At 40.5% G+C, this 12,421-nt stretch overlaps 1 protein-coding gene across 1 annotated transcript in view; it reads left to right on the top strand.

Annotated features, from left to right (window-relative positions):
* Positions 1-2,387: 2,387 nt before the first annotated feature.
* The window catches only part of XPO4 (exportin 4), an 85,285-nt gene continuing 75,251 nt past the window's right edge, over positions 2,388-12,421 (top strand). Inside the window, exon 1 of the mRNA XM_061628581.1 lies at positions 2,388-2,621. Within this exon, the coding sequence (XP_061484565.1) occupies positions 2,544-2,621 (78 nt within the window). The 5' untranslated portion in view covers positions 2,388-2,543. The remainder of the gene's footprint in view (positions 2,622-12,421) is intronic.

Consider the following 12,421-nt stretch of genomic DNA (forward strand, 5'->3'; position numbering starts at 1 on the left):
TGATAACATTTACAACAACATTGGAGGAATTGACCTTTAACCATAATTACAAAAGAAAGGTGAAGCTATATTTCTCTTACAGTGATACTGCATCTTAGGTTTTTTTAATCTCTTCAGGACGCACAGTTTAACAACCTTGTACATGTGTTAAAATATTAAAATATTGTAAGGATAAGGACACTAGTATGGATTACCGTGCAGCAGATGTTGCTAGCTGGTTAAGAGTATTATGCTTTAATGAAACAAAATTTTAGTGGCTCTACTGAAAAAAAAATCAAGAAATATTAAGAGGTGCCACAAGTATGCTCACAAGTATGCTAGTATTTCAAACTTCAAATTCTTCAGAAGTAGGGCTCAAGGATGTTTCATACTGCATGCAGAATCAGTCAAATTTCAGCATCCTGTATTAGTATTAGTACTAGTATTTGCCAGGAATAAGTCGAATAAATAAATAAATATTGTCTGGGTGTGACATCAAAACTGGAGGAACCGTGCAGGTGATTGGTATAAACTCTAGAGAGGATTATTGCAGTTACTGCATTTTAACTGTTGGTATCACTTCTATAGGGCGGCATCCAATGCTGATCGTATCACTGAGTACGAGTAAGCTGGGTATCACCCATACATTTTAATGGTATTTTACAACTTTGCTCCGGTGGTATTGTGAGGATGCTGGCTGAGGACAGGCTACTGAGTTGCTTGTTTCAGTGCAAATGGAGGCATGGTTGCCCACATTTTAGCTGAATAAGATTTTACAAACCATCCGGAGTCTCTGGGTTAATGGAATAGTGGTAAAATAATAATAATGATGCTAAAGAGCACTGAAGAATTAAGGCAGCAATCCTGAGTAAACTTAATGAGGAAGTCTCAGTGTGCAAATGCAGTGAGATTGATTTGTGAATAACCACAGTTTTGACAATGCTGTGCTATAATACTTCACAATTTGAGTTGGGTGTATTGCATGATCTCACCTTCTTGAGTTCACTTTTCATGCTAGATTCTAATACTTAACTTTATCATAGTGATGATTAATGGTGGTGGTGTTTATATAACAATTTATATCAAATTGTTCCAGACTGTAGGATTATACAGTCACATTTGTCACTGTTATTACCCATGCTTAACTTCTGTATGGTTCTGCTATTTCAATTACTATTAATTTGTATGGACAAAGGAGAAGTGCAATGAGATGATAATTAGCTTCAGTCTTATCTTCTAGAGTTGCAGATAGTGGAGTAATTCAATTTATTTACAGTTCTCTTTGAAATTTATCTGCAGTGGTTCTTAGTAAGTGTCTGGAAAATTTGTTCTTGTTCCCACCCCCCTTACATTACTCCTGTTCTTACAAACAAGTGAATTCTGTGTTATTTCAAGTAACCAAGTTGTTTTTGATAGCCTGCTGTCCTAGTATACTCTAAGTTCAATGCCAGAAATTTGGAACACCGATTTATTAAAAACTCTTCTGTCTAGAAGTCTTAAAATGCATACACCAAGATGTGAAGGATCTATGGATTTGTATTTCCTGAACAGGAGCCGCCTTGCAAAAGTAGCAAAACAATTTTGAAACTAAAGGACATTCAAAAAAAGATTCTACAATTTCAGGCATTGTTGTAAACAAAAAAAAAGGAAAGTTAATCAAGCGCTGCTGCTGAAAAGATGCCCTTATTTCATCTCTGCCTGTTACAAAAGCAAGTTCAAAAGCTGGGCTTGGTGAAACTGCTTTACTAATCGGAAAAAGGATGCCAGTCGGGGCTCAGGAAGGCCTGCAAGTACTTGTCCAACTTCATGTTCAGTGTGCGTTTGCAAACACGTGTGGTATATGGCCTATTGCTTAGCTTACCTTTTCTTTAAGCCCTGAAAAGCGATATGAAAATACAAAAAACCCAACACCCGAAAGATCGTTTACCCTGGTTTTAAGGCTGCTTCGAAGGCACACCCTTTTGACCTGTAAGCCCTTCTCTAGATCCTTCATGAGGTTGGGTTGGGCTGCGATTACTCCGTGGTCAGAGTGACGAGCACTCTGCACATGTTCAAAGGCGTTTTCCACGTTTACGTTTCACCACCCACCCACCCAGTTTTGGTCACATATTGAGTCCTGGCACGGAAAACTGATTCATAGGCTTGCCATAAGTTGAAATCGACTTGAAGGCTCACAACAACAACAAAGGAAAACTAAACCCAGAGTTAGAGCCTCACTGAAGAGACTTTTGGGGTGTCCGCTAAATTGCGATTAAGGCGCAGACCCGCGTCACACACACACCCTCAGTCTATATAACTGTTAGGGAGAAGAAAGAGGCACATTCTCGCACCCTCCCGCCCTTTTTCATTCAAGACCATTTCGGTGAGGGACCCACTATCCCTCTGGAAGCGCCGCCCGACGGGGGTACAAGCCGCTCTGCGGGCGCTACTATCTAGGTCTCCTCTCTACACTCCCTCCCCCTCCCTTCTCGCCTGCCTGCCCGCCCGCCCGCCAGGATCGGGGATTGGCTGGGCGGCCGCCTGGTCCCAGAATGCTGTGCATGGCGCGTCATTGAAGAGAGACCATGATGGCGGCGGCCGCGGCGGCGGGGGGAGCCCCCGAGGTGATCGCCCAGCTGGAGAACGCGGCCAAAGTGCTGATGGTGAGGGCGCCGCGCTGGGGAGCGGGCAGGCTCGGCTGGGCGGCCCGGGGAGGGATGGGCCCAAGGGCATGTGTGGAACCGAACCGAACCTCAGTTTATCCTTTTGGGGGGAAACTGTGAGGTCCTCCCTTCCTAGCGGAAGGCTGCTTTAGACGCCCCTCAGTTCTCTCTGTGGAAGTGTCCTCTGATAACTCTGCCAGGTTACATCGTCCTTCCCTCCCGCAAGATGCCTCAGAAATTTTGCAGGTGCTCTAGCCCTCTTTTCTTTCTGTCTCCTCTGAAGCTGCAAGCCTGTGCACGCTGACTTGAGAGTAAGTCCCATTGACTCCAGAGGGGCTTCCTTCCAAGCAAACACGCGTAGGATCGCGCTGCTAGCATCTCTTGGCGTTTGCCCCTCTCCATAACCCGGTGCCTGCCATATAATTGCTTGAGATTCTAGTTACCTTCGACCCCATCATAGTCTCTGTCCCCAAATCCTCTCCATTTCACGCCTGCCCTGCATCCACGTGCTCAAATCCTAGTCCACCCCCATTCACTCTTTGCGCTGCTGTGTTCATGTTTCTTTTTAGGGGCATTTTTTAGCTCAGTATTTGCTAAAATCAGTATTTGCTAATAGAAATAACAAATTTGGGGGGCAACTGGTGTATTTTCTCTTGCCCTCTTTCCCCTCTCTCTACAAGCCTGCCATCATCTCTCTCTCTGTGTGTTACTTAAAGCTAAGCTGCCTGTTCCATTAACTTGCTCTCTTTCTCAGCAGTCAGTGATAGGAAAATCTTGGCTTCAATAGCAAAACCTTTTCACCCACAAGTCTTGGCTAGATCTTCATGAAAAAAGACAAAGTAACCTTGTTAGTCAGTTGTTAGATAGTATCAGATTTATATGTGGGTTAGCTCCCCCCCCCATACCATTGTTTAGTACAACTTTAAAATTTTGTGGTCAGGAGTGTTGGACTGCAACTACTAATTTTTTAGAATACTTTTTTGTGAAAAGTGCTTTATAGTGTGTAATTAAGTATTTGGGGTGCGTATGAAGAGAATGCGGCAATTAGCTTTGTATTTTACAGCTTGCCTGGTAGCCACTGGTAATCAGGAATTCCATCCAGACATTTTAGAGGGCTGAACTCAGTGCTAGACTCAGAAGAAGCCACATGCAGTATAGAAAGGCAAAGGGCTAGCAGAGAAGAGTATTGCTAGAGCTGTAAAAAGATAACTGCATGTGACACATATTTGTATGTGCAAATTTATTTGTTATAGATGCAAATTTAGGCACTTTGAGAGGGAAAACTACCCAGTAAGGCTAAGCAAAGTTGTTTATGAGAAAAAGTTGATGTAAGGGGCAGGAGATCTGAGGTGCAATGGAAGGCCCCAAGCTCCCACATCTTCCTAACACCCCAGGCTTTATCATTTCTTTGCCAGTCCAATTGATAGACTCTTAATTTTAAAAAAACTCTAGCCTGCCTTGAACCTAGAAGCCTATGTTTGCATGCAGGCAATGGATGATGGAGTTAACCTCATCTGCCACCAGAATGAGAAAGCAATCTATTAGCCTTGTAGCAGGCTGGTAAAATAATAAATTAAAAATGTTAGGCTAGTAGCTTTTCAGATGTTGTTTACAATATTGATAGTAATAAAATGCTGGGAAACAGATAAATCAATCAGCTGAAAGTATTCTTCCAACAAATAACTATACCATAAAATTCTTGCCAAAATGTTCTGGATTTTTCTCATGAGACAGTAGGCCATTAGAATTCCACGGTTCAAATAAGAAACTGCCGCCCTGGGCTCCTGCTAGGAGGAAGGACAGGATGTAAATCTAATAAATAAATAAAATAAATATATAAGAATGACTGTTGCTCTGAAGTGACAATTAATATTTGCATATAGTCTTCTACATTAGTTTTTGCTGCATCAAGTCTTAGTGTGAAATGTAAGCGAAAGATTCCATGCAAGTATTGCACAATTTGCCCTATTTCCCTGCAAGCTGTAGATACTGAACAACTGATTCACAATTATATTTTTATACACGGAATTGGTGTAAGATGTACCCTGTATGTATGTGTTTTGCATCCTGTCCTTTCTCTAAGCAGCTCAGGCTGTTATATCTGTGGTTATCCTTCTCTTCCCCCTCCCCCCACCAATTACAACCTTGTGAGGTAGATTAGACTGAGAGAGAGCCATTGCCATTGCCTCCAAGGTCCCTTATAAGCTTGATGTTCAAGAGGAAATTTGAACACAGGAATCTCTACATTGCACTGGTGAATGTGTGGTGACCTGTAGAAAATCTATGCAAGAAGAGACTATGGGATTGATTTTTTGTTAATATTTTTGCTTCATTTATTGTGGACTTGCTGGTGGTAATTTTGTTCTTTGAACTGCTATCTTGCCTTTAAGATCTGTGATTCTTTAGTGGATGGATTGGCAATTATTAGTAGAGTGCAGAAGCCTTGTGTGTGTGGGGGGGCACGTTCTCTGTTTATTGCTAAGTGTTAGAAACAGTGTGGCACAAGAGGCAAACAGGGCTTCATTTCTAATTCAGGCATGTCCTAAATGTAAACACAATTCTGTTGCTGCATACTTTTCACTTAAAAGGTTGGTAGGATGTATCTTTTCTATTAGTACAGAACAGTTTTTATGGCTAAGCCATTTCTTCTCTCCAGATTTTAATGCAGTATGGATAGCGTCCCAGTATTTAGTATAGATAAAGAAAATGGAGTGAAAAGCCTGGATTATTAATTTTTGCCTGGTGTAAATAGCACACAGGATAAATTGTTTAGCACAGACTGTGGTATAGGAGTGATTTATGCCTACATATATGGGAATACATTCTATATTTCACTAATAAGCACACTTTTAGTTATCTGTGTAAGTTTATTGTTCAAACGCATATCTATCTTGGTTTCTGCTGTACTAGAAATATACATAGATCTTAAAGGCATTAACATATTGTAAAGATTTCACGAACTGTCTAAACCGAAATAGAACATCAGATTTGAATGTCTTTGACAAATTGGGAGAATGGGGGAACTCTTGCAAAAAGTTGAATTCTAAATCTTTGTGAGTAATATCTACTTATTAAAAACTCGTGCCCTGGGCTCCTGCTGGGATGAGGGGTGGGATATAAATCTAAGTAATATTAATAATAATAAATAAAAACAGCTGAGGAGCAGTGGAAAAATTCTCTGAAAATGGGAGATATTTGTTAAAGGCATCCTGTGCTGGGTGAATGAGTATAAAGTGAGCTATGAAGTAATTTTTATCCCTTTGCCAGTACCATTAAGAGTGTGACACAACAAGTCTACTTCCAGTGGAAGGAAAGGTCAAACAACTGTTAATAGTATTGATAGAACTCTTCATTGTGCACAGCTATTCACATCATGCTCCTAATCTCTTATACAAACACAGAACTCAATGAAGTTGTACAGAGAAAAGCCTTGCTGATGGGAAAGTGCTATTTTTAAAGCAAACACACTCTTTGATAGTGGGATGTGTATGTGGGAGGCATGATAGTCATGTCTAGCTCAGAATGTAAAATTCCAGACAGTAAGGCTTAAGTAATTCACAAAATGATTCCATTAGTAGCAAAGCTTCAGAAAAAGAGTGTTTTTAAAATACACCTCGGCATTCCTTCCATTATTTTATGCTTTTATTCAAGTTGTAGCAACTTTCTGAGATGCCAGAGCGTATCCCTTGATTGCAGGCCATAAGTTCCCACTGCTTGCTCTGGAAGAGCAAATTTCTGTGAGACTGGGGCTATTTCTCCATAACTGACAATAGGAAAGCTGTTGTTGTGCACATGGATCCAGTCTTCTTGACTGCTGCCTTTATGCTTCACTTCTACATTTATCAAAAGAAAACAGTATATGTGGTATAGTTGCTTTTAATGAAAGTGTTCTTGTTGAAAGTGTTGATTTTTTTTCTTCCTCTCTTTTCTTTTTTATATTAACTTCTTTCCAGAGAGTCTGGATGATTGAAAATGATTAATTTTACATGTAACTAAACAATTCCATAATTGCTTCAGCAAAAGTGTTTGTTAAGGCTTGGACATGTGCTAATCACCAAGGGGTAAGACACATCTATTTGGCAGAATAACCAAAAACATTTAGTGGAATTTACTTCCAATTAACCCCTTCTTCCTCTCTTAAGGTGTTGGACTACAACCTGGGAGACCAGGGTTCGAATCCCCGCATAGCCATGAAGCTCACTGGGTGACCTTGGGCCAGTCACTGCCTCTCTGCCTCATGAAAACCCTATTCATAGGGTCGCCATAAGTCAGAATCGACTTGAAGGCAGTACATTTACATTATACGTTATACATTATACTTGGTGAAAAATGGGAAAGACTGTAGTCTCACAGGATCAGTGAAAACACATGGGGTCTCTCCATTTGATTATTTGCTTTTTCTTGCTAGGATGAAGTTGGAAGAGGGAGTGTGATAGTTTGAGGGCCCATTCCTGATTTCTTTCTGGACACTCTTCTTAGGGGGGGACACTGCCCATGCCAGGGAATAAATGGTTGTAGAATTGCAGCATCCACCAATAGTTGCTTAAGGATGTGAAAGATGCAGCAAAAACACAACAAGATTTTCTCAAGCTTTGAAACAACTGCATCTCTTTCAATATGCAGAAACCTTTATGCTTGATCATGGCATTCAGAATACAATGGTAGACACAGGCTGCAAAAGCAATTGAAATGTTCTTTTAAAACAAGGGTGGCTAACTTGTGGCCCTGTAGCTGCTTTTGGACTACAATACTTGTCATTCCTGATTTTTGGCTATGCTGGCTGGGGCTGATGGGTGTTGGAGTCCAACAACATCTGGAGAGCCACTAGGTAGCCATCCCTGTTTTAAAGGAGCACATCCAAGAAACACTGTTTCCCAATAGATAACTACATAATGCATACTTATCTTATGCATCTTAGAACTTCATTCCATGATGTCACAGAGTTCAGTTCATTTCGTACACAAGTCAGTGTTTAAATACAACATATAAATATTTTGCCATGTTTATCCTATAGCACAGGGGTCAGTGGGCCAGATCCAAAGCTCTCCCCACCCTCTATGGGCCACTTTGACAGGCGAGTGATCAGTCACATAATATCAGGTGATTCAACTTCAGAGGAAGAATCAGGAGCACACTCTAACCGTGTTTCCAATTCTTCTTTTCCAGCTGTATTTGTCCGCAGACCGTTTCCACAGGCAAATTGGAAATTCTTTTACAGTTTGGTTCTGCAGATTTACATGTCCCAGGTTTAACTTCATATGATGGACAGATGGATGCAGTTTGGGCCAAACCACGTTGCGGGCTAACGGGGGTGGGTGGGCTGGCAGATTGGAGGATTCATGCTGCTGCTATAGCACTTAACAAAATAACGTCTACCTGCTGAAAGTGATACTTGACAATTTGCCTATTAAAGTTTCCTAATATCAGGCTTGGGCAAATCTTTTGGCCAAGGTAATTATGACAACAGGCCCTCCCTGCTCTGGTGAGTGAATGAAATGAAGGCTTTTAAAGTTTTACTATTGTTTGTGATGATCAGCTCAAATTCAAAAGGTGTGAAGCTAGAGGAAGCCAGGCACTCTGTAGGTAGGAGAATGCTTGTTCACTTATCTATGCTAATCAATTGGAGGAAGCAGGGATTCCAGCTTAAAAAAGCAAGGGTGGGGGAGTGGAGGGTGAAGCTTGGTCCTCTTTCCTTTTCTTTGATGAGGTTCCTACTTTAGACTAGCAGTTAAAATGATAAGCAAAGTCCTTTATAAGATGGTTTGCATTTCTATAAAATCAAAAGTTCAGCTGGCTAAAGAAGAGCCTTTGTTACACAAATGCTCAGTGTGTCTTACAAGTTAAACTTATGCATGTTTACTCAGAAGCAAGCACCACTGAGTTCTGTGGTCCTTATTGCCAAGTATACATAGGAGTGCAATCTTTGAATCGCCGCATGTAGCTGGGGACAGTTGGAAGTTAGGCAGTGTTTTATAACTGGGATACAACAGATTACTCCCATCCATCTACATGCACGTACCCATTTTGAACAGTGACGTTAACTCAGTGTTTGGGCTTAGGGAAGTGTTATGAACTCTGATAATGAAAATAACTTTTGTATTTGTAAATAATTTTGGATTTTCTCATTGGGTATTAAGAGCAAGTGATATCTACTTGTGATAGCATAATTGGATCTGATTAGTAGTTCCCCAACTTTTTTTCTCTATAGATCAAGAAAATTACTGACGGTATTGGTGGACAACTTAATGATTTCCTGCCTGTTGTAGCAATTGTAAGGTGCTGTGCTTGATGCTATTTGATTTTTAATTATAATTTTATTACTTCTTTTATTTCTTATATTTTATGAGTTTGCATTCCGTAGAATTCAAATGGTAATACAATGAAATACAATATGCAAATAAAAGAAGCAATAAAAATACAATTAAAATCAATATGAATATTTAATGAGGGCATGCCATGGACCATCGAATGAACCTCACAGATCACTGGTAGTCCATGGAACACAGTTTGGGAAATCTTGGATCATATCATTTGTCATAAAGGCTGTTGAAGGGGGAAACAAATTGCTATTCTGAATGAATTTGTGTAGTTTTGTTGGCACTATCATGAAGGGTCTGGACTTTCCAACTGGCTGGTAGAAACTTACAATCCACTACTTTGCCCAGCCATATGTTGTTGACAGATTCCTGTTAGTATTCTAACAAGGTAGTATTGCTTCAAATATGAAATAATGCTTTCTGGTTATTGGGGATGGTGGTGGTTGAAGTATCTGACAAGAGGGTACGGACCACAAATACTGATTTTGTATGTAACCCTTATAAAATAAATACAAGCAAACATAAATAGGCAGGTGAAAAAAATGTGCTTTCCTCGGCTACAGCACTGTGTCTTGGATTTTTTTTAAAAGGGGAGCCTTCATGCCTTTGCCATTAGTCAAGCACTAAAATAAACTTTACTTACATGCAGACAGTAACACTGTCTGTCTGAAATACTCCTTTAAAAACATCATTTAACTTGTAATGTTGGCTTCTATCTGCTGCCAAATCTAGCCCAAGCTTGCCCTTGTCTTCAGAGCCCTCCACGGCCTTGCTCCTCCCTTAGCTCTCTGCTCTCATATCTCTATAGGTCCCTGCTTCTGACCTTCATCTCTTCCACCCTCAGCTGTTCCAAAGATCTCTTCCTCCCTCAAAAGACATCACTCTTTTCTCCCTTGCTGACTGTTTGTTTGGAACTGCCTCCCAGAACATCCACATGATGCCTCCTCTCTTCAGAACCCTTTGGCACAACTCCCTGGCTCCCATGCCCTACTATAGCTCAGTCAGCAAGTAAGCTTACACACCAGGCTGAAGCAATCCCATATTGCTTCCCTGTTTGCCCTGTCTTCATTTCCCTCCCTTCCCCTTTTTTGTTTCCCTAGTTCAAATTTTAGATTGTAAGCACCTCGGGGCAAGGAACTATACTTTTGCATACTGTAAAGGGCTGTGTATGCTGATGGTGTGGTACAAATGAATGATGCTTTCCTATGGTGAAATACTAAATGTACTTATAGTGCATTTCCAAAAGTTTAATATGTACCGTTGTGTATTTTAATGTGAAGCCAGGTGGATGGGATGAAATCAAAATGATTTTAAATGCTCAAGGATAAAAGACCAACTTTGGGTTTATAGCGCTGGTAAAGGGGGCGAGCAGCATAACAAAAGTTTTTCATTTGGTAATTGGCATAATATTTAGTTACTATAATACTTGATGAAAATCCCAATCTGTATCTGTGTTGGAATTGTTTCTTAAGTTGTTTTGTTTTAATATAGTTTGAAGTCTGTTTTTAAGATTAAAACAGTAGTTTGTTAAGTGTTTTGTTTGCTGCCATGGGGTCCTTCTGAGAGGCAGAGCAGATATAAATTTAATAAAGAAATAATAAAATATTGGTTTGCCGCTAAGTGGCACCTTTATTTACAACCTCAGAGCATAATCCAGGATATACATGCCCCTTGCAGTGCTTAGAGACAAGGGGGAGGCAGGCTGATCAATATCTATCTGTGTGTCCTATACACATACAAGAATACTAAGTGAAATCATTTATTATTACTAATTACATTTATATCCCACCTTTCATCCAAGGAGCTCAAGGTAGCCTGCAGACATGGTTCTTCCTCTCCCGATTTTATCCTCACAACAGCTCTGTGAGGTAGGTTAAGACGAGAGACAGTGACCATACTTGATGACTAAGGAATAGGGAGAACTGTGGAATTCTTTTGGCTTATTTTTCTTGAACAGCCTCCATGATGCATGTTGAACTGCATTTAAAACACAGGGGAGTTTCAGAAGTACTCCAATGTGCCATCTGTGTAAAGAGGTTAAGAAAGTCAGATTCAACTGGCTAGGGCAAGCTCCTTGACTGAGCCTAAGTGCCCAAACTTCCCTGAAGTGAGGATTTGTAGTTGCTGAGTACAGCAGTTTTTTACTGAGATGGAAAGCAAATGTTTATTATTATTATTATTATTATTATTATTAGTAGTAGTAGTAGTAGTAGTAGTAGTATATTTGTATACCGCCCCATAGCCGAAGCTCTTTGGGCGGTTTACAACAATTAAAAACATTAAAAACAAATATACCAATTTTAAAACACTTAAAAAAAAACAATTTAAAAACACATGCTAAAATGCTTGGGAGAAGAGGAAAGTCTTGACCTGGCGCTGAAAAGATAATAATGTTGGCGCCAGGCGCATCTCATCAAAGAAGTCATTCCATAATTTGGGGGCCACCACTGAGAAAGCCCTCTCCCTTGTTGCTATCCTCTGAGCTTCCCTTGGAGTAGGCACCCAGAGGAGGGCCTTTGATGTTGAGCGTAGCGTACGGGTGGGTTTGTGTCGGGAGAGGCGTTCCATCAGGTATTGTGGTCCCAAGCCATGTATGGCTTTATAGGTTAAAACCAGAACTTTGCTCAGATATTTGTGCCTTTTGGTTGATAAAATTCATAATTTGCCACATTCATAATTTACCACATGATGCTTGACCTGAAGGACACATTCTGGTCAGTGCTTGATATTTTGCCCAGGGAGGCATACTTTAAACTAAGTGATTGATGGCAAGTAAAGGATTAGATTTTAAAAAACTAGTGTAGACTTTTATCATGTTTTGGACTAACTGTTGTCTTCTCTGGCTTTTCCTTTCCCATTGGTAGCTGGTATCTTCTGTCCTGCAGGTGACTTTGGTCCTTGTGGATATATTTGTTCTTACGCACCAGCTGATGTTGCCTGTGAGTTGTATCCAACTAAGTTATGCTCAGAGTAGACCCACTGAAACCCACTCCATCAACTCCATTGATTTCAGTGGGTCTGTTCTCAATATGACTTAGCTGGATACAACTCTATGAGTTCACTGACATTAAGTTTAATGTTAAGTTTAAATATGATTAGAAATACTAATAAAACTCCTCACTTGTCAGATAAGCTCTTGAAGAGTGCAGAGCAAAGATGGGGAATCTGTGGCCCTCCAGGTATTGGACTCCAACTCCCATCAGCCCCAGCCAACATGGCCACTGTTCAGGGATGATCACAGGTTCCCCATCCCAGACAGAGAGACTGATTTGACATGAGAACGGAAGAACCTGTAGCTTCTTCTAAACCACTTAAAATATGTATAGAGGGGGATGGAGAGGAAACATAACAGGGTCAAGCAAGTTCATGCAAGGGTCAAGCAAGTTCAGAACAATGATGGCATGCAGCTTCAGCCCTTGTAATTTGTGGTTCAGTCTTCATTCTGTTGAAAACCTTGTATCCTAAATAGAAGTGATTGAGTTG

Source organism: Rhineura floridana, chromosome 5 (genome assembly GCF_030035675.1).
Source record: "Rhineura floridana isolate rRhiFlo1 chromosome 5, rRhiFlo1.hap2, whole genome shotgun sequence".
In the NCBI taxonomy this organism is placed as follows: Eukaryota; Metazoa; Chordata; class Lepidosauria; order Squamata; family Rhineuridae; genus Rhineura; species Rhineura floridana.